The sequence below is a fragment of the Urtica dioica genome, chromosome 4, assembly GCF_054948205.1.
Source record: "Urtica dioica subsp. dioica isolate 48M chromosome 4, U.dioica_male_clone48M_v1_H2, whole genome shotgun sequence".
Taxonomy (NCBI): domain Eukaryota; kingdom Viridiplantae; phylum Streptophyta; class Magnoliopsida; order Rosales; family Urticaceae; genus Urtica; species Urtica dioica.
Window position 1 is genome coordinate 26,167,593 of NC_142759.1, and position 26,114 is coordinate 26,193,706.

The window sequence follows — 26,114 nt, forward strand, 5'->3', positions numbered from 1 at the left end:
TTTAAGCTGAACTACTCAATGAACAAGCTAGAGTACACCATTATCGAGCTTATGAAGGAACTTCACACCGCTGAGGGACTCACTAAGAAAAAGAGGACTCAAGGAGAGGTACATGCTACTATCTCCACCTCTGGATCGAAGAAGAGAACTCGCAAAGCCGAGAAGAAGAACCAACCTAAGGTTCAAAAGAAGAAGAAGACGCCAAATGCTCCTAAGGTGGACAAGTCTAATGACAAGTGCCACCACTGCAATGAGCCTAGTCACTGGTGTAGGAACTGTCCTGCCTACCTCAAAACGAAGGAAAAAGGTATTGTACTTGTTACCGAAGCTTGCTTAGTAGCTGATAATGTATCATCGTGAATTATTGACTCCGCCGCTACTAACCATATTTGCTGCTCCTTGACTGGTTTAGGGAAAAGCAAAAGCTTAGAGGATGGCGATTTCTGCTTCAAGTGGGGTGATGGGAGCGTAGTGTCTGCAAAGGCTGTGGGATCTGTGACGCTGTCTTTTGAAGACCGCACTTTAAATTTGAATAATGTTTATTATGTTCCTTCCTTTGGGAAAAACCTAATATCTATTGCTCAACTTTTCGAGCAATATTATTATTTAAAGTTTATAAAGAATGGAATTCGTATTTATTTTTCAAATTCTTTTGTCACTGATGCATGTATGAAGAATGGTATTTTTTACATTTATCCCACTCAACCTTCTCTTTTAGACACTGAATTAGATATAGATCTAGTTAGGGAACCAAAAAGGATCAAACTTTCTGATCTTTCCTATCTAATAAACTCAACATATCTCTGGCACTTAAGACTTGGTCATATCAGTCTAGACAGGATTAAGAGACTTGTGAGGGACGGTCCACTCTAAGCCTCTACAATAGGTTCACTACCTACTTGTGAATCTTGCATAGAAGGAAAAATGACTAAGCGATCTTTCTCCGATAAGGGTCTAAGAGCCACTGAGTTGCTGAAACTAGTACATTCTGATGTATGTGGTCCGCTCATTCAATAGGCATGTGGAGGATAAGAATACTTCGTTAACTTCACTGATGATTACTCAAGATACGGTTTTGTCTGCTTGCTCAAACACAAATCCGAGACCTTTAACATATTTAAGGTCTTTAGGGCTTTAGTGGAAAAGCAAACTGGCAAAGTGATCAAAACTCTTCGATCTGATCGAGGAGGTGAGTATATGTCTGAAGAGTTCGATAACTTTCTTAAAGAAGAAGGTATCGCTTCTCAGCTTACCGCATCTGGCACACCTCAACAAAACACAGTGTCAGAAAGAAGAAACCGAACTCTTATGGAGATGGTTAGATCAATGATGAGTTACTCATCACTCCCACTTTCCTTTTTGGGATATGCCCTCGAAACATCCGCTTACATTCTGAACCAAGTTCCGTCTAAAACGGTTCCTGGTACTCCTTATGAACGATGGACTGGCCGTAAAGTAAATCTGGCCGCATCAAAATTTGGGTTTGCCCTGCACACGTGCTGAGGCAAAAGACTAGCAAGTTATGAACGATGGACTGGCCGTAAAGTAAATCTGGCCGCATCAAAATCTGGTCACCAAATGTTTCACATTCTATAGTCCCGAGGACGATAAGACTTTCGTTAGCACGAATGCTCATTTCCTTTAGGAGAACTTTATGAAAGATGTAAAACCTAGAAGCAAAATTGTGCTTGAAGAAAAGTTGGGTGAGGAAGCTTCTACCTCATCTGTAAGAACCGTTCTTACCCCAAACACAACCTAACTCATCAGAACCTCGTCAAGTAGTACTTCGACGTAGTAGGAGGGCTTCTCAAAAGCCTGACAGGTACATGTCTTATGGAGACACTCTCGTAGCCGTCTCTGACATGGATGATCCTGTTTCCTATAGCCAAGCGATGGCTTATTCTGAATCAAACCTTTAGCTGGCCGCCATGAAATTTGAAATGTACTCGATGTATGTCAACAAAGTCTGGACACTTGTAGACCTTCGTAAAGGGATTAAACCCGTAGGGTGTGAGTGGATATACAAGAAGAAAAGGAGTCCGGATGTGAACGTCGAGACGTTCAAAGCACGACTTGTGGCTAACGGTTATACCCAACAAGAAGGTATTGACTATGAAGAAACCTTCTCGCCAGTCGCGATGCTTAAATTCATCCGCATAATTCTATCCATAACTGCAGCTCTTGACTATGAGGTCTGGCAAATGGATGTCAAGACTGTCTTCCTGAATGGCAATCTTGACAAGCGCATTTATATTGCTCAACCAGACGGTTTTGTGGAAGAAGGTCAAGAGACCAAGGTTTGTGAGTTGCTTAAGTCCATTTATGGATTGAAGTTATTATCTAGGTCATGGAATATCAGATTCGATGAAACTGTGAAGAGCTTCGGCTTTGAACAGTCAACAGATGAGCCGTGTTATGTTTCTGGTACTATATGTCGATGATATATTACTCATAGGTAATGATGTGGGTAAGTTATTTGAGGTTAAGGTCTGGCTAGCAAAGCAATTCAATATGAAGGATCTAGGAGAAGCCGTGTACATTCTGGGGATCCAAATCTTTCAAGATCGGAAAAATCGGACTTTCTCACTCTCTCAAGCATCTTATATTGATAAGGTGATGGATCGCTTCTCGATGCGAGACTCCAAGAAGGGACAAACACCCTTTAGGCATGGAGTCTCACTCTCTAAGGACCAGTCTCCCAAGATTGCACAAGAGATTGAAGACATGAGGAAAATTCCTTACGCATCAGCCGTAGGAAGTCTCATGTATGTTATGCTTTGACCTAGACCTGATATCTGCTTCGCAGTTGGCGTAGTTAGCCGTTTTCAATCCTACCCTGGACCCGAGCACTGGATTGATGCTAAGCATGTTCTTAAATATCTTCAAAAAACTAGAAACTTGATTCTTACATATTCAGGTACTGACCTGACTATGACGGGATATACCGACTCCAATTTTCAAGCACATAAGGATTCCAGGAAATTCACTTCGGGATCTGTGTTCATCCTTAATGGTGGAGCTGTTGTGTGGAGGAGTATTAAGCAATCTTGCATTGCTGACTCCACAATGGAAGAAGAATATATGGTTGCTTGTGAAGCATCCAAGGAGGCTGTATGGCTTAAAAAATTCCTTAAGTACTTGGAAGTCGTTCCAAACGACGATGGGCCCATGTCCCTTTATTGTGATAATACTGGGGATGTCGCTAACTCGCTAACTCAAAGGAACCTCGAAGCCATAAGCGCTCTAAACATATTGAGAGGAAATACCATTTGATTCGAGAGATCGTGCAGCGCAGAAATGTGGAGGTGAAGAAGATCTCAATGGTGGAAAACTTAACAGATCATTCACCAAGGCCCTAGCGAACAAGGTCTTCGACCAGCATCGCGAGGGATTAGACATGAAGGACTACTCACATCTTCTTTGAGTCAAGTGGGAGTTTGTTGTCAATGGTGCCCACAAGAAGAGTAGTAGTGTCTATCCATAAACAAACCTAACAACATATGAAGAGACAAATGTAGATTTTCATGAACAAACTCTTCATCGTTTGCTTAAAACAATATATTCGCAATCTAAGGATCAAAGGACTTTTTATCTCAGTACGATTGTTAGGAGAATCTATGATGTCTAGTTATGGGACATTGAGAGTTGGAGACTCTATAGTTCTTCTAGGTATCTTCTGAAGGTACTGAATTGACCAGTGCACTTCTAGAGACAAGATAAGAACAAACCATTTAACCTCTTATGTCTTGAGGTCACTACGTATGAATTGCATCATGCTTACCTTAATCCTGAAATGAGACATGCCATTTCATAGCCTACGTATTCTCATTTGAGAATGTCAGGGTTCGGATTAACTATGTGATTCCGAACAGGACCTATTGGTGAAGTACTAAGTTATGAAGATGTCATGAGTAACTTTGGGAAGATCTCATAGATATTTGATTCATGTACAAGATTGCTGAAATGCAATGTATATCACCTCATGCATTGTTCCTTTGAATGTGAATAAATGAACTGGCCAGTGTCCAAATTGAGTCATGACTCTTTTGGATGAATCAATGTGACTTGTTAGCTCCTCATCAATACATTGTTTTAAACTTATTCACAAGCGACAAATGAGTTGAGGAAATAACAGCTAAAAGGGTAAAATGATAATTTTGAAAGTCCCGACTAGCTGATGATATTCATGAAGAGTAAACATAGATAATATTCAGTGGATCCACTCATCACAATTTAGTTGAATTCTTGAGTAGAAAATAAATTCATTTGAACCGAGAGATTCTCAGTGTCAACTCTTTAGTGGAGTTAGTTGGCATTAAGCTAAACTTGAAAAAGGTTTGTGAACTTTTGAGTCCAAGTATTATAGCTCAAGCTTTGTTTATTTGGATCCATGAGGTCAGTGTCACAAATCATATCAAGTAGGAATAGTTAAACTAGAAGCTAAGTCAAAACAAGAACGAGACAAGTTTTACGAAAATTGTCTAAATTGTAATTTTGTCTTTTTGGACATAGAATGAAATGAATGTCAATAAATTTTTTGACATTATCATATGATGACTTAAACCACTCGGCCAAGTTGAATAATTTGGGCCTTGAGGATTAATGTCATTTCATGGGATTTTACTTGAAAATTCTTAATGGGCATTTCTTATGTTGTCATGAACAATTGAAGAAAAATCTAGAAACACCTTCTGGAATGTGTCTTAGCCGTCCAAATAAGAGGAAAAGGGAGACCAGTTTTGTGCATTAATGTATGAAGATACTTGCCAAAAGAAAAAGAGGAAACAAATTTCCTCTAAGGGGAAATGAAGTGGGCGGCCAACATGAGTCAAGGGAGAAGCAAGATAAAAGAGAAAACAAATCCAAGGACTTGCACAACATAGGTTGCACGTCCAAAGGCAAGAGAAAAAAGGCAATATTTGCTCATGAATATGTGATATTCTATAGAAGAGGAAACTACATTTATGAAGGTAATCTCTCCCCTATAAATAGAGACATCATTCTCATTGTTTTCTCATTCAAAAAGTTTTAGAGATTGAGAGCTTCTCTCTAGAACACTTGGCCGCCCCTCTCCTTTCTCTCTCTAAGTTTTCTTTCGTTTTTGTTTTGGCACCTAGGTTCACATTTGACCTAGTGTCTTAGCTCTTCGACTCTTAGACATGTTCTTGAGTCGTCGTGTTTAAAAGTGCCAACACACTAATTCCTTTCTTTCTTGAGTGATTCTTGTGATAGAAACTTTCGTGGTTGCTCGAGTTCCCGAGGAAAGGAGAAAGACGAGTTGCGTGGGGAGACGAACGTTTCAACCTTCCAAAGGTTTCTCAACGTTCAAGCTTCACAAAGGTTAGTAAATAAATAATGCTCTTTGATATTTTTAATTTATATGTACTTGCTCTTTGTCTAGGTTAGTAAAATCGTTTTACTTGTTTTATAGAAAATTTTTAAATTCCGCCGCTTGCTCGAAGCGTTAAATCTTTTCTTAACCCTAGATCAATTCCAACACCAGGTGGGTCAACGCGTCGGCCCTCTTTTCGTCAATGAGGTCAAGTTCGAGTTTCAACACCAGGTCGAGAGTTTGGTCTTGATGGGGATCACGGCCTCGACGCTACATGCGAGGGCGAATGGGGTTTCGCCGGTTGTTCGGTACGCCCATAACACGAATAGGAGCTCGTCAACCCACGGTCCTTTCTTCTCCTTCAACTTCTTCTTCAGGTGCTCCTTGATCGTCCTATTCATCGCCTCTACATTTCCATTGGCATGTGGGTGTCTAGTAGAGGAAAACTTCTTCCTTATCTTCAATTGCTCGCAGATCTCGCAGACACGCACGTTGTCGAACTGCTTGCTATTGTCAGTCACAATTGACGTGGGAATCCCAAAGCGGCAAATGATAATGTTTAGTTCTTTGGCAGCGTAGTCACCTTTCACCTGATTCATAATGAGTTTCAAATCACAGTGAATGCTTAAATTCTCGACTTCCAACTTGCGCGCCAACTCCAATCCAATGACCAAAGCTTTGTATACCGCCTCGTTGGTTGAGGCTTTGAACTCGAATCGTAGTGCATACCTCATCTTTTCCCTATCAGGATTCATGAGTACAACGTTGGTGCTAGCCTCCCGGGAGTTTGATGCGCCGTCAACGTGCAGTTCCCAAACTGGCCTTGTCAGGTCGCTAGCTCTCTTTTTCAACAACTCATTGTTGTCATCTTGCTTTGGGTCTTCTTCCACTTCCTCCGTCTTGTCTTCTTCCTTTCCTTCCCCATCGAGCTGAGATGTGTACAAGAATCCTGCCACGAAGTCGGCAAGAGCTTGACACTTAATAGCTGTTTTTGGTTGGAATTCGATTTCGTACTCGCCCATCTCTTGTGATGTGGTCTTCTTCCTTTCCTTCCCCATCGGTTGCTTTAGACACGAATCGCGTCAGGGCGGCAATCCTGCCCGTCAAACTCTAAACTTCTTTAACTTTTTGCGGCGATCTCATCTCTAAGATCGCCCTTATTTTTTCGGGATTTGCTTCGATCTCTCGTTGGTTTACCATGTAGCCCAAGAACTTGCCAGACTCGACCTCGAAAGCGCACTTGTTAGGATTGAGTTTGATCTTTTAACGGCGCAGGATCATGAACATCTCCCTTAGGTCACAGACATGATTGGGAGCCCTGAGACTCTTGACGAGCATGTCGTCCACGTACACCTCCATTGTCTTGCCTATTTGGTTGGCAAACATCCAGTTGACCAACCTTTGGTATGACGCGCCTACGTTTTTTAGGCCGAAACGCATGATTTTGTAGTAAAGTCTGCGGTTCGTGACGAAGGTCGTCTTAATCTGATCTGGCTCATGTATTCGAATTTGGTTGTAGCCCGAATAGGCGTCCATGAAACTTAGCAATTCATTACCCACTTTGGCTTCCACCAGTTGCTCGATCCTTGGGAGAGGGAAGCTATCATTTGGGCAGGCTTTATTAAGGTCTTTATAGTCTATACAAATCCGCCACTTCCCATTGGGCTTCTTCACCATCACCACGTTTGACATCCACTTGGGGTGTTCTGTCTCCCTGATGAAGTCGGCGGTGATGAGTTTATCAATTTCCTCTCCAATGGGCTTGGTACCTCTCTCCACTAAATGTCCTCCTAGGTTGCACTCGCTCGATTATCTTCCGTTCATCATTGAGGCAATGCACCATCACCTCGGGACACTAGTACAAAAAATAGCATTGGGTGCGACTTTTTTCGCACCTAAAAGTCAAAAGTCGCACCTAATGATACCTTTAGGTGCGACTTTTCCGCACCCAAAAGTTCCCACCTAAAAGTCTTGGGTGCAAAAAGTCGGACCCAAAAGTCTTGACTTTCGGGTGCGACATTTAGGTGCGACTTTCCGCACCTAAAGTCGCACCTAAAAAGTCACCAAAAATTAAATAAAAAAATGGCGACAATTAGGCCCTGAATCCAGCCTAATTCAATCCATCCAACACAATAATTCAATCCAAAATCCAAAGTCTTAAACAAATTATCACAGCCTCAAAACAACAATACAAATCCAAAATTTTTAACCAGAAACCAAAGAATTCACACGGCCAAGAGTAACGAAATACACTAAATTCGTCCAAAAATTAATACCCAAACACTTAATGAGCCACAAAACATCACAGAATCATCAATCAAACTTCAAAAATCAAAAAACCCCCAAAAACTCGGGTTCTCTAACCCTAGTTCATCCTAAAATTCGGCCAATCATCATAAGGAATTTCTCGTTCCCACAGCTTCCTCGTCCTCTTCCCGATGGTTACCCCTTGCTCCGGCGCCTCAGCGGTTCACGGCGGCGTCTTCTCTCCTCAGTTGGCGCGCGCGGTGGTGAAGAAGCTCGGCCGACAGCGCCTTGGAAAAGAGGAAGACAAAAAAGAGAGGGAGAGGAAACACAGTACCTTAGGACGCTCGATGGTGGTGGTATCCGTCGGTGGTGGTCAGACGAGAGGCTCGGTGGAGAGGACGCTCGGAGTGGACTGGTGGTGGTGGTAGGAGAGAACTCGGAGAGAGAGAGAGAGAGAGAGAGAGAGAGGCTCGAAATTATGTTACGAATGAATGAAAATCGAAGTGAAAATTTGATTTATATCCTAACCTAGATATTGGGTGCGACTATTGGGTGCGACTTTGTCGCACCCAATGACCCGTGTCAGCACTTTTGGGTGCGACAACGTCGCACCCAATGATATTTGTAAAAAGAGGGGGAAAATTTGGCCGCGGAAAAATTTAGGACATTTGGGTGCGACTAAGTCGCACCTAATAGTTTTGATAAAGTATTGGGTGCGACTAAGTCGCACCCAAAGTTAAAAAAATCAGCGAAAATTTTCCAATGCTTGTTTGAGTTTTGGGTGCGAAAAGTCGCACCTGAAAGCCTCATTTGGTGCGAATTTTAGGTGCGAAAAGTCAGACCCGAATGTCTTCCGCACCGGAAAAAAGTATTTGTAGTAGTGGGATCTATCCCTGGCATGTCGGTGTGTGTCCACGCAAAGACATCTTTGAACTCGCACAGGAAGGCCGTGAGTTTGTGTCTGATCTCGGTCGGGAGTTGTGCGCCAATTTTGATGACTTGGTCAGGTTTAGCGTCGTCCAACACAAGGGGTATGAGGTCGTCAGGTGTCTCCACCTTACGATGTGCCGCTTTGTCCCTTTGATCTAGCTCACCAAAGGTGCACCCTTCTTCCAACTTGCATGGGAACGTACTTATCTCCTAGCTGGTAGACGGTGCTCACCATTTTCTCAGCCGCCTTGCCATCCACTCCTTGGACATAGCACATTCTCGCCATCGATTGGTCTCCATCATCATGGCAATTCCCTTCTCGATCGGGAACTGCATCATGAGATGGTAGGTGGAAGTGATAGCCCTCAATATATTGGTTCAGAGTGGAACATAAACATGAATAATATGTCATTATTAATGTCAATATATTGGTATTAACTTTTTTTTTTTTGCATTTTTCTTTTGAATGACAGTTTTAGTGTCAGTGGGATTGAACCCACAACTTACAATTTAAAGATCGTGTGAAATTACCAATTATTCTATGCTAGGCACCACTACTATTAACTATTACAAAAGGTTGATATTCTCAACTTCAATTACCTGTACTTAACGCAAGATACAGCTATTAACAAATATTTACATTACATTTATTAAATACGTAACACATATTAACGTAGATAAACATAAATTTACAATGATCAAAACGACCAAATATTTATAAAAAAAATAAAAATAAAAATAAAAAAAAATAAAAAATAAAAAAAACCGGCCAGTTGATTTACAATAATTTTTATTGACATTGTCCACCGTTTTCGTAGCCTCCATTACCATCACCATCACCTTTGTTGCCCATCACCTTCGGCTCTGTTGTAGCCTTCTCTGTGGAATGTTATTTATAACTTTTTTTGGGAATAGGAATACTTGTATAATAATAGTATATATAGATGATAACGCGTTCCATTAGGGTATGGTCAAAGAAGACAAACACTTATATCTCTATGAACGGTAAGATGAGGTGTATCTTATAAAAGGTCTTTAGTTACTATAATCTTAATCCCATTATACTAGTGAAGAGAGATTAAAAGAATGGATTTTGGAAGCTCGCTGATAGTACCAAGCGTCCAAGAGTTGGTTAAAGAGAGTCTGGTCAACGTTCCTTCCAGATATGTTCGTCCTGATCAACATGACCAAACCCTCAACAAGATTGCTTCTCCCACTGAAATCCCAGTCGTTGACTTTCAAAAACTGATTTCTACGGGCTCGGAATTGGCGAATCTTCACTCTGCTTGCAGAGATTGGGGTTTCTTTCAGGTTAATATTCATTTCATATATTTATTGTATCAAGTTACCATCAATCAATGAGACTGAATTATTATATATGTGTAGTTGGTGAACCATGGGATAAACTCGAGCTTATTGGAAAAAGTGAGGAAAGAGGTTCAAGAATTCTTTGGGCTTCCAATGGAAGAGAAGAGAAAGTTTTGGCAAAAGCCAGGTGACGTGGAAGGGTTTGGTCAAGCTTTTGTGGTTTCTGAGGAACAAAAGCTTGATTGGGATGATATCTTCTTTCTTACCACACAGCCAGTTGATATGAGAAAGCCTCACCTTTTCCCAAACCTACCTACTCCTTTCAGGTTAGTTTCATATCTAACTTATACGTTCTTATATTTTATATATACATTAATTACGTAATGTTTCTAGACCTAGGAAATATAAGGGGATGGTAGTCACAAACGAGATCGAACACGAGAGTCTTGTAATGGTTTTGAAAAAAAAATTAAAAATGGTTTTGTTATAACGGACCAGAGTTTCGTTTTCCTTCGATCAGAAACCCTCTTTTCTCTAAAAGCAATGTTATCACGGTCTGAATATTTTGTACAAATACGTGATCCACATATAATGATATTAATTGTAATGAAATACGAGTATAAGCAAACTAATCATTAAGACTGGATATTTATTTAGATTTAGGAATCAATTGTCGGTCGATTTTATTAGGCTAATTACAGTACTATGTTTCATTTGGCATTTCTCTTTTTCGTGGATGAGTAGCATTTCTTCAAAAAATTTGTCTACAAATCATTATTTTCTATGACGTTAAAGCCTTAAAGGGACGGTCAAGATTAATTTTCTCAATTTCATAGGAAAAGCTCTGGTAAATTTCGGTAAAATATTTATATAGAACGGTAAATTGATTCTTAGATAAATAATATAGTGTAATTTAGTAATCAACTTTAATAATTGTTGATCTTTTATTGAAAACTTTGTTTACTTATATACTTTATAAATAATAATAAAAAATGTCAGCAATCAGTATTCTCGTCCTCATCAACAAATAATATTTCGTTCTAAATTTCTTTTCATAAAGCAATCATCTGTAATCGATATTTTAATAATACGAATATTAAAAAACTGTCCATAGTTGGTAATCATTATTGTTTAATGGCCAAAGCCTGTCAAATCTCATCTAATCTTGAATTACTTTATATTTCTTTTGCAAAATAAATTTTTAATTATTTCGCATCTTTAGTGTGTTAGCAATATTACAATAATATTGATGGAATAAGAAGACAATTTACAGAAATAAATTAATTAATAATTTAAATAAACTACGAAACCAGATGAACCTTAACCGGTATGAAACAAGTAGGAGAAGAGATCGGAGAAAGAAGAAAAACGTCGAGGCCCGTTAGACGGTTTCCTTGAAGCTTTTTATCGCCCTCCACAGGTGCGAAAAAAGTTGAGCGAAAGCCTCCCAGGATACAACGACCACAAGACAAGCTTAGCACCACTCGGCTTGACTTCAGCGAACTAGAACACAAGGGTCAGAACTACCACCGGACTGCAAACAAGAAAAACAATTTCGAAGAGAGGGAAGAGGATGCGTTTGAGGTGTGTTCGAATGAGAACTCGGGCCTTGCTTTTATAGGCACAATCCTGAACGGTTTTGAAGAAGAAAACGTTGCAGAATAAAGGCACTTGAATGCACTTAATGCAGCCTTGGAAGCTCGCTCAGACCATGCATAACGTCTCCATTACGTCTCCATTAAAGGCACCAGTTACATGCACTAACTCATGCAAAACCGTAACCTTTACTACCACATAAATTAATTCCCAACATAACACAAAAGTTATTTATGGAATCAAACAAATCGTAAGTAAATTTTGCAATAAAAAAATAAGGATTGGCCCAAGCCCAGGCCCGAGACATTCCCGAAGCCCGAGTCCGGCCCGGCTCGGCGGCGGCGCGCGGGTGTGTGTGCGCACGCACGAGGGGTTAAGAGTTAACCCACCCACACTCTCCTCTCTTGCACTTGCTTATCCACTAAAGAAAGAGGATAGTATATAAACACTACACAACACACTTACACAACTCATGTGGGACTCTTTAAATTCACTTCATTTACACATAACAAATGTGTTCTCTAAGCATACTTTGAGCATCAATTTCTCATTCATTATAGTAGTGATTTTGAAAAATAAATAATCAATCTTATATCCGTTGCAACGAGGAATAAGAATACGCAAGAGTACGTTGACAAATTCCGATGAGTGGACCCCACTCAAATATTATGCACAAATCACTCATACACTTGTTAATAAATACTCTTTATTTCACAATTCTTCCAACATAGTAAATTTTCTACTGATTTGATCTTTTATCCAAAATTTTGTTGACATTTTGTTTTCCCTTTTTATTCTGCTTTTTGTTTGACTAGGTCATGTCATGTGTTCATCTTACTATTAATATTACAAGTGTGAATCCAATCTTAACTAGTATATATTATATGGGGAAAATTACAGGAACGTGTTCTCTTTTCTTTTTCTTTTTTTTTTAAATACAGGAACGTCTTCTTATACTTAGTCCTGTGCACGGTCTGGTCCGGTCCAAAATCGGTCGAAAAACCGAATCGGACTGTTTTGAACAGTCTAGAAAATATGTAACCGGACCGGATCAGACCGATCTGAAAAGGTCCGGTCCGGTCCGATTCAGGTTTTAACCGTTTTCAAACGGTCTGATTTGGTTTTCTACAAACCGGACCGTTTCAGACCATTTAGACCGAACCGATTCAAACCGTTTTGGACCGTTACAGACCGTTTGAATCGTTTAAACCGTTTCCATATTTGTTTTTCATTACATTGTCATTTAAATAACAGTTCAACAAAAAAGATGTCAAAAAGTGTAGACTTGACATACCATCCAAAAAAACAATCAATTAAACAACCATTACTCTAATGATGGCCTAAAAGACTCATAATATAAAGAAAGTAAATGTTCAAAGTTCTCTACAATCAGTTCGACTCATCATCTTCATTGCCATTCTCATCAATGAGTCCAGAATTCTACCTCTGCCAGAAAACGCAGATACGTAGGAAACCTTAGAAACTTGAACGCCCAATATATCTCTTGCTATGTGCGACAAGATGGCGTAGTTGTGACCATTTAACCTCCACCAACCTAGTATATCAAACTACCATTAGAATGGTTCACAACGATCACGCAAATACTTCTCTACTTCATGAGTACTAGAGGAGATATTAACAGGATCCACGTAATGCGCAAAAAAAAAAAAAAAAAAAAAAAAAAAACTTGATTGTTGATATCCAGCTTCAAGAACGGTCGGTGTGCTCTGTGTAGCACGCGCAGGTTGTGAGATTTTTTGTCACACAAGTTGTACGAAACCATGAGCATCTTCTCAATTTTTTGGCACAAACCTTCAATATAGAATTTTTTGATTAGTTTAAGCTTGAACCTTCAATTAAGAACCGCAGACATAAACAACACGTCATTGATTTTCTCCGCTTCCCCCCAATATTTATCAAACTTTTTCTTCATTCGAATAGCCATCGCATGATGTGTGGGGTTCCTATCTGGTTGGTTGGTCATACTATCAAGCTTTTGAGATATCTTGACAATTTCAGGAAGAACCAAGTTTGACGTCGTGTAAGATGACCCCCTAAACTTCTTCGTTACCATATAAAATGTCTTCCAAAACTTTGTATATTCCTTTGCTTGCTCCCAATCTTTGAAAGTAGGAGATTGCTACTTTTCTTCTAGAAAATAATTATCATAGTTTTCATCACCGATCATCCCATCAAATGCCTTTAGGAATTTTGTTGTGATATCCAACATAAGATAGGTGGAGTCCCACCTCGTGGCTACATCAAGACACAATAAGGCCATCAACTGAATTCCTTCTCTTTCACAACACTCTTCGAATGTTTTTGCCTCGTCGTTGAAGATCGTACATATTTGCAAGCAAGTATGATACGAACAACTAATATCTCAATCTCCTTCAAGCTGTCATTCACAATCAGAATGAAAATGTGCGCACCACATCACATGTATAGAAATTTTGGTTCCAATACCATGGAATCAGGACCGGACCCCAATTTCCTCCTCAAGTTGTTTAGTGCCGCATCGCTGGAGAAGCCTTATCGACTGTGATAGTGTTGTCAATGGTGCCCACAAGAAGAGTTGTAATCTTTATTTTGTACATTTGATGTAATAAAGTCTCATGAAGACTCTTGCTTGTAATTGCCTATTCCTTCATTAATAAAGTTGAAACGTTCATTCATTCTTCCTTTGTTTGAAGCTTTATGATAAAACCATAGTCTTTTAGTCCATAAACAAACTTAACAACTTACGAAGACACAAATGTAGATTTGCATGAACAAACTCTTCATAATTTGCTTAAAACAATATATTCGCAATCTAAGGGTCAAAGGACTATTGACCTCAGTATGATTGTTAGAAGAATCTATGATGTCTGGTTATGAGGCATTGAGAGTTGGAGACTCTATAGTTCTTCTAGGTATCTTCCGAAGGTACTGAATTGACCAGTGCACTTCTAGAGACAAGATAAGAACAAACCATTTAACCTCTTATGTCTCGAAGTCACTACGTATGAATTGCATCGTGCTTACCTTAATCTTGAAATGAGACATGCCATTTCACAGCTTACGTATTCTCATTTGAGAAAGTCAGAGTTCGGACTCACTATGTGATTCCGAACAAGGCCTATTGGTGAAGTACTAAGTTGTGAGAATGTCATGAGTAACTTTGTGAAGTTCTCATAGATATGGAATTCATGTACAAGATTGCTGAAATGCAATGTATGTCACCTCATGCTTTTTCCTTGGAGTGTGAATAAATGAACTGGCCAGTGTCCAAATTGAGTCCTGACTCTTTTGGATGAAACAATGTGACTTGTTAGCTCCTCGTCAATACATTGTTTCTAACTTATTCACAAGCGACAAAGGAGTTGAGGAAATAACAGCTAGAAGGGTAAAATGGTAATTTAGTAAATCCCGACTAGCTGATGAAATTCATGAAGGGTAAACATAGATAATATTCAGTGGATCCGCTCATCATAATTAGGTCGAATTCTTGAGTAGAAAATAAATTCATTTGAACCGAGAGATTTTCAGTGTCAACTCTTTAGTGGAGTCAGTTGGCATTAAGCTAAACTTGGAAAAGGTTTGTGAACTTTTGAGTCCAAGTGTTTAGCTCAAGCTTTGTTCATTTGGGTCCATGAGGTCACTGTCACGAATCACATCGAGTAGTAATAGTTAAACTGGAAGCTAAGTCAAAACAAGAACGAAAATTGTCAAAAGGGTATTTTTGTCTTTTGAGACATATGATGAAATGAATGTCAATAAATTTTTTGACAAGTTCATTTGATGACTTAATGTCACTCGGCCATAATAAGATTAATTGGGCCTTGTGGATTAATTTCATTTCATAAGAATTTTATTGAAAATTCTTAATGGGCCTTTTTCATGTTGTCATGAACAAGTGGAAAAGCTTCTAGAAGGCCTTTCTAGTATTAGAATAGGCGCCCACCACCCAAGAGGAAAGAGAGAATATTTTGTGCATAAATGTATCAAGATACTTGCCAAAAGAAAAAGAGGAAACAAATTTGCATATGGGATGCATAGGGGAATCGGCCAAGTTGAGAAAAAGGAAGGCATGGAACAAAATATGAAACAAATCAAGGCTTCTAGAAGCCTTGTGTTGGCCGAGTATCTCAAAGGGAAAAAGAGGAAATTGGCTCATGAATATGTGATATTCTATAGAAGAGGAAACTACCTTATTGAAGGTGAGACCTCTCCTATAAATAGGAGCCTCATTTCCTCACATTTATTATCATCCAAGTTTAAGAGATTTGAGAGACTCTCTCTCTAGAACTTTGGCCGAACTCCTCTCTCTCTCTCTAGTTTATTTTCGATTTTTGTATTGGCGCCTAGGTCCTCATTTGACCTAGAGTTTAGCTCTGCGACTTCAAGACTCGTTCTTAAGTCGTAGTGTTTAAAAGTGCCCACTCACTAATTCCTTTTCTCTCGAGTGATTTGGTGATAGAAACTTTCGTGGTTGCTCGAGGTGCCGAGGAAAGAAAGAGAGACGTGCTGCGAGGGGAGACGAGCGTTGCAACTTTCTAAGAGCTTCTCAAAGATCGAGCTTCAAGAAAGGTTAGTAAACTTCTTAGCTTATAATAGTTTTTTAATTACGTGTACTTGCTCTTTTGTCTAGGTTAGTAAAAAACCGTTTTTACTTGTAAAAGAAAATTTTTAAAATTCCGTCGCTTACCGAAGCGTTAATTATTTTCTTAAACCCTAGATCGATTCCAACATAGTTTTTCAACCCTAGATCGATTCCAACCCTAGATCGCTTACCGAAGCACATAGTTTTTCAATCTTCCATTCTCGCAAGCATGTTTCAAGCTCTCTACTAATGGTCTCTCCCTTGTGATTTGGAACTTGAAAGAAGTTGAATCATCTTGTGTAAAACCCAAGATTTTTCAATAAAATTGGTGCGGTGACACACATGTAGTTTATGTTTTGAATTGACCTCCAGGTGTCAATAGTCAATAAAACTCTATGCTTTTTAATGCTCCTTACCAATTTTTTCTTCATGTCTAAGAAAAGACAGTAACAATCTCTACAAACGGTTGTCAACGACGGTGGCTTGAACTTTGGTTGTGGCTTGAATCATTTATTCTTGAATGCAAAATTCTCGACATGCTTGAGCGTAAGCTCCCCACAAATTACATACTCGGCACAAGCTCGTCTGCAAACTTTAGGATCAAAGCTCATGTTGACCTATTTCCTATCTTCAGCTCCATCCAATTTTTCAAAGGCTATAGTCTTCTGCCTTTTAATATCGTTGTTTTTGTTGTTCACGCACTTTCCTAGATGTGTTCGCAAAGTGCTAGTGCCATTCTTGTTTTTATCACACATGTAATCCCTTCTTAAGTGTTTACATTCGACTCTGTTAGCCCCTTCTTTTGGTATAAAGTCTTCCCAAACACTAAACCGTAAATGTGGTTTCCTTTTTCCTAAAACAGCAACTTGACGAGGCAGTTTCAATTTGGGATGCAGGTTGAAAAACCGTTTAAAATTGGACCGGCGGTTTAAAAACTTCCGGTTTAGTCCGGTTCACGGTTTAAATGGTTTTTCTGCACAGCCCTACTTATAGTGCAACATATTGTTTTAATCTCTTAAGTAAAAGTGATTCTCAAACTGTATCAATATTTGAGATTATTTACTTTCTAAATAAAACTACAAACAATAAATAAATTTGAATATAGCATAAATCAGTAAACAATTTTTTTTCTGTAAACTTAAAAAATAGTGCAGCATAGAAAAATAGCCATCAGCAAACATTAATTTTGCAAAGCTAACGTTTTGTTAATTTTGTAGTCTAGCCACTAACGAAAATAAATAAAGAAAAAAAGACATAATTATCCCCCTGAACTAGAAATACCATACTATGGGGAAAAAACACATGATGGGGCTTTTTCATGGAGTACTTTCAATGAGAGAATGCAGTCCTATTTGTTCATGATGAATGTCAATAATGTTTCAATCGGACAAGGTATCGAAGATAACGCAGTGAGATAACGGAGTGAGATAAATGCGAAGATACTCTATACCGAAGGTATTGAGGTATCGAACGCTCGATTTTAGTGAGATAATGACGTATCGAACGCAGTGAGATAAAAGAGAATGTGAGATAATTGTATTCTTTGTAGTGATTCCCCCTGAACTATTACGGTGACGAAAATATATTGCTCGTACTATAAAATTGATCAATTTACCCCTTAATATCAGTGCTTGCAACATTTTTTGGTCCTTCCGTTTATCTCGAGTTTGATCCGTCAGTTAAATATATATACTTTTGTAACTAGATATGTCACGTGAGGGAATTTTCATAAATACCCTTTAACATCTATTAAAAAAAGTTTATAATTAATAAATCAAAATAAATTAAACACAAAAAAAATTTATCTCTCTCTCCTCTGAATCTCTCCGAAGCTTCTCTGTTCGACCATTACTTCAACGTGAACCACCACCACTCTCCAAATCGCTTTAGCAACACACTTATGAGCCTTTCATCTTCAACCTCCGAACATCCAATATTGATCATTGCTCCTTTGTCCATGTTCACCGCGATTGTGCTCCAGCGTGGCAAAGGACGATGTTCGGTGCCTCCGGGAAATCAATGAGGCGATGCAGGACCCACATGATGCTCTCCGAAACAGATCCTCTTTGTCGTCGAGCTCAATCTCTCCGGAAACGCCTTCGACGGAGTCGTCCCCAAGGAGCTCTCTCGCTGCCCAGGCTCTAAGACATTCGCCTCTCCGGCCCGGTCTTGCCGATCCCTTTTTCATGTTTTTTTAATTGAATTGTTACCGAAAATTGACCGTGAATAAAATAGGTATACTTCCTTAAAAAAATATATATATATATATATATAATATATATATATATATATATATATATATATATTGGGTGTATATGTGTTCGTAATCTTACGGTTTCTGTTCCTTTGAGATGCCATTATTAACACGCGAAAACCCCTCCTGGCCGTCACTCCTCTTTTTTTTCTTCTTTTGTTGGCTTAAAACACGCCTTAAAGTACGGAAATGAGAGTGAAATAATGGACTCGAAACTTTGTTTCTGATTAAAGCTCGACAAACAATTTAATGCCATTTTTGTGAAGATCGTTCCTCAGGTAAGCGCTCCGAATCTCGACGATGGTGCAGCGAAGGAGAAATTTGTTGGTCGCGGTGAATGAGAGTTGCGAGACGGGTCGGCCTGAGGAATTCGTTCATGAGATTCGTCGTAGGATCTCTGGGCATTTTCATTTCTTCGACGAGCTTTGACCAAGTGAGAATGATATCCAATAAGAATTTTTTTCAAATTCTTTTTATTCATATGAAAATGGTGTGTTTACAAAAATACCCTTATCTTACTTCTCACTTGCCAATTTAACTGACGGAATGTCAAAAAAATAGACAGAAGGAATGCGTTGAAAAACAAAACAAAGATTAGGGAAAAAAACATTGATATTTTAAAGTATGAAGAGTGTACTCCCATCACCGCCATAGGGAGCAAATATGTCTTTTTTCCATAAATAAATTAGTAAGTACCACAATACTTGTATAATAAAGGGTCCACGTTTTAAAAAATAATTGAATAAAAAAATGATCGATTTTTAAAAGGATACAAAATCAAACATTTAATGAGTAATAAAAATTATCTCTCTCTCTCTCTCTCTCTCTCTCTCTCTCTCTCTCTCTCTCTCTCTCTCTTCTTTGTCCCATATTAATGGGAATATTAATAAATAAACATAATTTGTAGCCCATTTTATTTGTTTACTAAGGTTTTTTGTGGTTAATTTTGGTAACTAACGAACATTACGTTGGTAGAAATATTGTATTGATTAATTTTGTATGTAAATAATGGTTAATTTCGATAAATAACAAATATTACGTAGGCAAACAAACTGTACATAGATTATGTATGTAACATTAACTGAAATAAGCAGTTGAAATGATATCCAAAATTTAACAAAATATATAAATAGCCTCGTCATTTGTTTTTCTTTATTGATCGTGCATCTTAAAAAGAGATGTACGCACGCTTTCCACCACCAAGAACCTTGTGGAAAGGCGTTTCTCTACCTAGGGACCTGATAAACCTAAGCGATTCTCCACCGACGACGAGGAACGACAGCCATGGATGTTCTCTCTGATCCTCCTAGTCAACATTTGATTCTGGCGTAATCCTTCACTAACACACACATTTGTTGAATATCAAGATGAATCTGAACCCAAAAAAAAAATACCTATACACACACACACACCCAGGGGCGGAGCCACCTTGGGCCCAGGAGGGGCAAATTCCCTCCTAAACTTTTAAAAATTGTAATTTTTACCATAAAAATTTTAGCATTTTTTTATATTTTTGGCTTGAATTTATATATTTTTTTCAAATATCTGTATAATATCTGTATATATTTTGTTTCTAGCTATATATAATATCTGTATATGCGAACAAATAATAAAGAAAGAAAAAAAAAACGAGTTCTTACCAGTACGTTGAATAAAAAAAAAGGTAGGAATAGAGATGGATGATCAACAAAAGAAATGAAAAGACTCGTCAAGTTCAAAACATTTAATAGATAATAACTACTTACTAAATTTAACAGAATTAAAATTATAAAAAACTACAATTAACCATTTAAGTGACAAGATTTGTGTCTTTTTTTTAAGATTCAATGTTGGCAAGTGTGAATTTTAAACACGTTAATTGAGAAGGTTAGTATGAACGAAGTATATTTGTTACAAGTGTCATGTATACAGTTTTTGGCTATGTTTTTTATTAAAAAAAAAAAACCTAAAAGTGTCATGTATACTAAAAGTTTGGTATGGCCTAGTTAATATAATTTTTCTAAATATTAGTTATTTATAACTTAAATTTTTGCGATAAAAACTTTGGACACTATTTTTGCGATTAGTTAAAAAAAAAACACATTATTTACATACAATTTTCTTATTAATAATATACATAATGTAAATTTCGCTGGATTGTTCTATTTTTTTTTTATGGGCATTTGGTGTCGGCGAAGATTGAACCTACAACCTCCAAAATGGAGGTGTTGTGGAATTATTATTAGATCAAACTATTACCACTTTATAAATTACCACAACCTCCCCTTTAAAACTTAGCTACACTGCAAAAACACAAAGTTTGCAGTGTTATAAATCCTTTCATAATTGATTATATTAAAGTTACGAAATTTGAAATCCATGGTAGCAGCAATAATTACATTCCCACTAAAATATATATATATATATATATATATATATATATAATTTTTTTCTCGCTTACGTAGGGACACTTTGGATGCATATTCGTTGTCGTTGAAAAGCATAGCCAAGGTAATAATAGGCCAAATGGAAAAGGCTCTTGGGATTGAAGGAGGACAAGAAATGAGATATTTGTTTGAAGATGGGATTCAATCAATGAGGATGAACTATTTCCCTCCGTGCCCAGAAGCAGACAAAGTAATAGGCATAACTCCTCATTCTGACTCAGTTGGCCTCACAATTCTTCTCCAAGTCAACCAAGTGGAAGGCCTTCAGATTAAGAAAGATGGTATGTGGATCCCTGTAAATCCCCTTCCAAGTGCCTTCATTGTCAACATTGGCGACATTTTAGAGGTAAAATAATCTTATGCCACATCTATTTTTTTTATTTTAGTTTAGAGGTTATTGATGTGGTATTATTGATTGATTTTGCAGATGATAACCAATGGCATGTATCGTAGCATTGAACATAGAGTGACTATAAACCCTGTGAAAGAGAGACTCTCTATAGCCACATTCTATAATCCAAGCAGAGACTCTGAGATTGGCCCGGCAATTGGCTTGATCACCGACCAAACTCCTGCTTTGTACAAAAGACTCACGTGCAGAGAGTATGTTCTAGGACTTTTCACACGTGAGCTTGATGGGAAAGGTTATATTGACGCCATGAAATTAAACACTCACGGTGAAGATGAACACTAGCCTAGGGCTTTCGTCTTTATTAAAGCCACTACGCGACTTGTCCTCACGAGACTTCTTATATCTGTGCTGTTTTCTCTCTCTCAAAGATGCTGTAATGAAGTCACATCGCACTTCGGACTAATGGTTTTTTTTTTGGGTTTTTCTCATTGCACGTGTGTCAGAAGTCCATCCATTATATGAGGTTAGTGGAAAAAAAAAAGCTATAATATTAATTATTTAAAATCAATGTGAACTGTATGAAAAATTACAATGGAAAGGTTGGCCATCAATGTGGAAAAGAAGAGGTACTAACCTAAGAAACCCTAGAATAATCAACAAATAATAACAAACTAACCCCGGAAAGAAAGCACTGGTCTCAAGTCCGATGGGCTGCTGCGACGGCCACCGCACCAAAGGGCAGTTGGGCGGCGTGCATGATCGGGTTCAACGGCTCGACCACCTTGGGCTTTGTTTGGTAGTATGGGTTGGTGTTAGAAGATTGCTTGGCTGCAATGTTGAAGTCCCTCTGAGTCTCGGGGGTGTGGGCCCGAAAGAAACAGTGAGGGGTGACCGCCTGAGGGTGGTGGATTCCCCTGTTTTGAACCCTCGCCTCGCTTATCTCTTTCACGCTTTTAATGCTATCCTGTCCTCCAACAACTCTCCCCGGTTTGGCTGTCAGTAAATAGGCTCTACCCTAATCAGAAACAACAAAAAAAAAAAAAAAAAAAAAAAAAAAAAAAGCAAAAACTTGCCCACCAAATGAATCCTGCAAAATCTTTCAAGGCAGTAGTACCTGGAGGCAATCGCGGTGGAGGTCGCAAAGCCTTTGATGGGTTTCCTGAATTCGAATCTGCAACTCCGGCGTTGTTAAAAGCATGAGCTGTAGGCTGCCGATTCTCATACGAAGGCCAGCTTCGCTGCTCGTGAGAACGAACAGGACTTGAGTGCACCGTAGACCTGAATGAAACACAAGAACCTTCATGATTCGTGCTGTTTGCTGTGATTTCCAATCAGCCCCAAAAATAAAATTACATATATCATGTGGTAGAGTACCTTGGAAGTGAGACATGCTTCCTTTCTGGAGGGATTACCGGGCCACTTTTACACCCGTTCTCCTCGAGATACGCAAACTGTTTCCTAAACTGACCTATAGCGCTGCATAATAAAAAAATACACATCGATTATTGAATGGTAACAACAGAAGTTTCCACTCAAGTAGTCTTCAGAAATCTGTAGTTACCTAGGGTACATAAAATTTGTGCCTTCAGAACCATTCAAGTAGTCTTTTAAGAGTTGAGGATGATATTCAAGAATCTCCCTGTATATTAGCTCCCTGATATCATCCTTGGTGACTCTTCGCCTCTCAAACTCAAACTCAAGCTTTGAGATGGGCTGACACGAAGGTTCTCTCTCGACCTTTGCAAGGCCCCTGAAGTAAGGATCCGCCAGTGCCTATCAAAAATTAAGATATTCGCTTCAGATCAATTATATCAGAAGCCATTTCATTTGTTCCATTGAACCCAGAAATAAACAGAGGTTATAGAGTTCCAACTACTCCAGTTATAAAACCCACATACAACTTAGGTAAGTAACAAGTGAAGTATTTGGCATGAAATCAAAACAAACCTCCTCCGCAGTTGGCCGGTCCTTTGGATCAAAAGCTAAGAGCCGTTGCAACAGTCTGAGGGCCAAAGGATCAGCATTTGGAAACTTCTGTGCAAAAGGAACTAATGGTTTCTTCCGCATTTCCGTCAAATACCTCCTTGCCTTGTCATTCCGGACCTGCAAGAGTTAAGATTAAACAAGTTAGATATATATTATACATATATATATATAGAGAGAGAGAGAGGGAGAGAGAACTCATACTCCGGAGACTGTTTCGAACGCAGGTGACCCCAGAAGATCAGTGATCAAATCCAATTGATGAACAACACTTTTTCCAGGAAACAGTGGCTTCCCCGTCAACACTTCCGCAAAGATGCAACCGACACTCCAAATGTCTATTGCTGGAGTATACTGCAAGAAAAGTAAACTAAATAAATAAACCTTGCACCAGAAATAGATACTTAAGAGTGACAAAACCGCTCCCGGAAAAACAGACATAACAAGACTCCATTACCTGAATGAAAGATAAATCAACATCCGGGAGAGTTCAATAGTCCTCCCTGAACAAGAATTATTATAATCTAGGCATTACTCTCTTACTCTAAAAAAGTATTCAGAATATATTCTATGCAGAAATACAATTTATTTACCCATAGATCACTATCAATTTTTCGATCACTTAATTTCTCATATTATGGTTGCATCACCTGGAACTCAACAGAACGCTACAAGTTTAAATCACTAACATAAAGTGTTACATGGTTTTTTCAGAAGATTATAACAGGAATCTTTCGGGAGGGAGGAGGGAATCATGATTGATAAAACCAAATCAATCATCTAAGGCACTAAGAAGCCCTGGGTATAAAACAAGTACAAGAAAGAAAGAACATGAACTTATTTTGAAGTCTATCAAAAATAACATACAATGCTTTGGAAAAATCTAAATAGCTTAGTACATAAGTGAGAGAAAGTTATCAGAGATGAAGATAAGCAATACCTTGGAAAAAAATGAACCGCAAAGCTCCGGAGCTCTGTACCACCTTGTGGCCACATAGTCCTGTTGCATCATGAATATCGATATCACAATTATTTCCTTTCATGCACAAACTTGATGCATCATGATCAGAACAAAGAATAGTAAATTAAATAACATAGATACTTACGGTCCAAAATATTGATGTCGGCGTATCGCTAAACGCAACTCGTGCAAGCCCAAAGTCACAAACTTTAAGTTTGCAATTAGCGTTTGCCAAGATGTTCTTCGGCTTCAAATCTCGGTGATACACACTTGCTGGCAACAAAACAAACTAGGATCAGTCCAAACAATACTACGAAGAGGAAAGATATAAGAACCAAGATCCTAGTACCCACCAGTGTGCATATATTTCAAAGCACGAAGCATCTGATAGAGAAAAAACTGATGATGTTCCCGAGTCAAATCATCATTAGCCTTGATAACTTGATGGAGGTCAGACTCCATAAGCTCAAAAACGACATAAATATCCTTGAATTCCCTCTTTGAAGGTGGCAACATAATACGCTTGATATCAACAATATCGGGATGTCGTAAAAGCCTAAGCAACTTAACTTCTCGCAAAATCCTGATAGCATCTGAGAGATGCTCAAACACGTCATTTATCTTCTTTATAGCAACTTTCTCACCGGTATGAGTGTCGATCGCAGCACAAACTACCCCATAACTTCCCTTCCCGATCACTTCTAGAATCTTGTATCTGTTGGCATCACCGTACTCTGTGAAAAACTCCATTTCTTTCATCTGAAGGATAAAAAAAAATTACATTAAACACCCAATAAAGGCTCAATTCTTACAGACCACAGATAATAAAATATCTTTCTCAAGAACAACAAAGAGAGGAAAGTAGTCATTAGTATACCAGAAAATCAAGTTCTACAAAGAAAACCGATAGGATATAAGTGAAAAGGGAAAATAACAATAGTGGAAGTTCAGATTCCTTTCCTCCAACGCAATCATCGAACATATAGCAACTTAATGGCTTTCAAACAACAAACATAGTTGAAGATCCCAAACAGAACGAAAAGAAACAAAACTTTGAAATTAACAGTAGATGACGAGTAAAATCTAACGGCTTAATCACACTGTTCAGACACTGAAATACAAAACCTTATTTCACACACTTGTCCTTACGCAGTGAAAGAAAATCACTTCAACCTAAAAAAATTGTCTTCAAGAAGTCAAAAAGAGAAATATGTTCAGATAAAAAAAGGCAAAAAGATATATATAGAGAGAGAGAGAGATAGACCTTCTTCGAGCGATCTGAGTTCATCATTTATAAATTCTTACACAAACCGAGCACTTCACAGCCGAATCAAAATCTCCCACGGAAAAGCTATCTGCATTTACCCCAACGTGACCTACTTCGGATCGCTAGACCAAAAACCCCTCTTCTCAAGCCAAACACTAGTCCTTCGCCTCTTAACTACTGTCTTGTTCAAGACTCGTCCAGATCCAAAGAAACCAAGAACTCGAAAACCCTAGATCCTCAGCTTCAAAAAATAATTCAAACCTTAAAATAGAACTCCCTTCCTTTCTCGGAAGATCTACGTGAAGAACAGAGAAGAGTTTCTTCTAAATAGATGTACAGGCAATTTCGAGGATAAGAGAAAGAGATCGGATTCGAGAGAGAGAGAGATGAGGGAATAAAAACGAAAGGAAGAGAAAGTTTCGTCGTGTTGCTCTTCGATGTTTCTCTTTATATTTGTTTCATTTCTTCTTCCGCTACCTTTTATTCAAAATGAATAAATAAATTGTACTCTCGGCGCGTACGGCAGTGGCTGTATTTGTAAATACTAGAAATACCGCGCCTCTTTTTAGTTTTTAATAAGCATACATCGATGACTGGTTAGTTAAAAGCCGAAAAATAGATGAACATACGAATGATCTTAGAAGATCATTCGAACTTCTAAGGCAATATCGCATGAAACTAAACCCTCTAAAATGTACGTTTGGTGTCTCTGCAGGTAAATTTTTAGGTTTCATCGTTCATGAACGAGGCATCGAAGTGAATCCAGAGAAGATCACAGCCCTATGGAACATGAGACCACCACGAAACATCAAAGAAGTACAAAAATTGACAGGATGCATAGCTGCATTGAGTCGTTTTATCTCACGGTCTACCGAT

At 38.5% G+C, this 26,114-nt stretch overlaps 2 protein-coding genes across 3 annotated transcripts; one reads left to right on the forward strand and one right to left on the reverse strand.

Annotated features, from left to right (window-relative positions):
* The first annotated feature begins 9,414 nt into the window (after positions 1-9,414).
* On the forward strand, positions 9,415-21,565 carry LOC149401400 (protein SRG1-like). Of its 2 annotated transcripts, none has more exons than XM_089612907.1 (4): positions 9,415-9,820; positions 9,896-10,143; positions 20,730-21,021; positions 21,103-21,565. In XM_089612907.1, exons 1-4 carry the CDS (start codon positions 9,596-9,598, stop codon positions 21,367-21,369), a joined length of 1,032 nt encoding a protein of 343 aa, XP_089469033.1. In that variant the 5' UTR covers positions 9,415-9,595; the 3' UTR covers positions 21,370-21,565. The 2 variants fall into 2 exon arrangements, with proteins under 2 accessions (XP_089469033.1, XP_089469032.1); XM_089612906.1 differs by having other exon boundaries at positions 9,416-9,820; positions 20,694-21,021.
* Positions 21,566-21,567: 2 nt separating this feature from the next.
* On the reverse strand, positions 21,568-25,701 carry LOC149401401 (mitogen-activated protein kinase 19-like). Its single transcript, XM_089612905.1, has 10 exons — positions 25,236-25,701; positions 24,325-24,730; positions 24,117-24,244; positions 23,951-24,010; positions 23,215-23,364; positions 22,975-23,130; positions 22,589-22,800; positions 22,402-22,503; positions 22,142-22,305; positions 21,568-22,020 (listed from the first exon to the last, which is right to left on the reverse strand). Exons 1-10 carry the CDS (start codon positions 25,260-25,262, stop codon positions 21,725-21,727), a joined length of 1,701 nt encoding a protein of 566 aa, XP_089469031.1. The 5' UTR covers positions 25,263-25,701; the 3' UTR covers positions 21,568-21,724.
* Between the last annotated feature and the right edge of the window lie 413 nt (positions 25,702-26,114).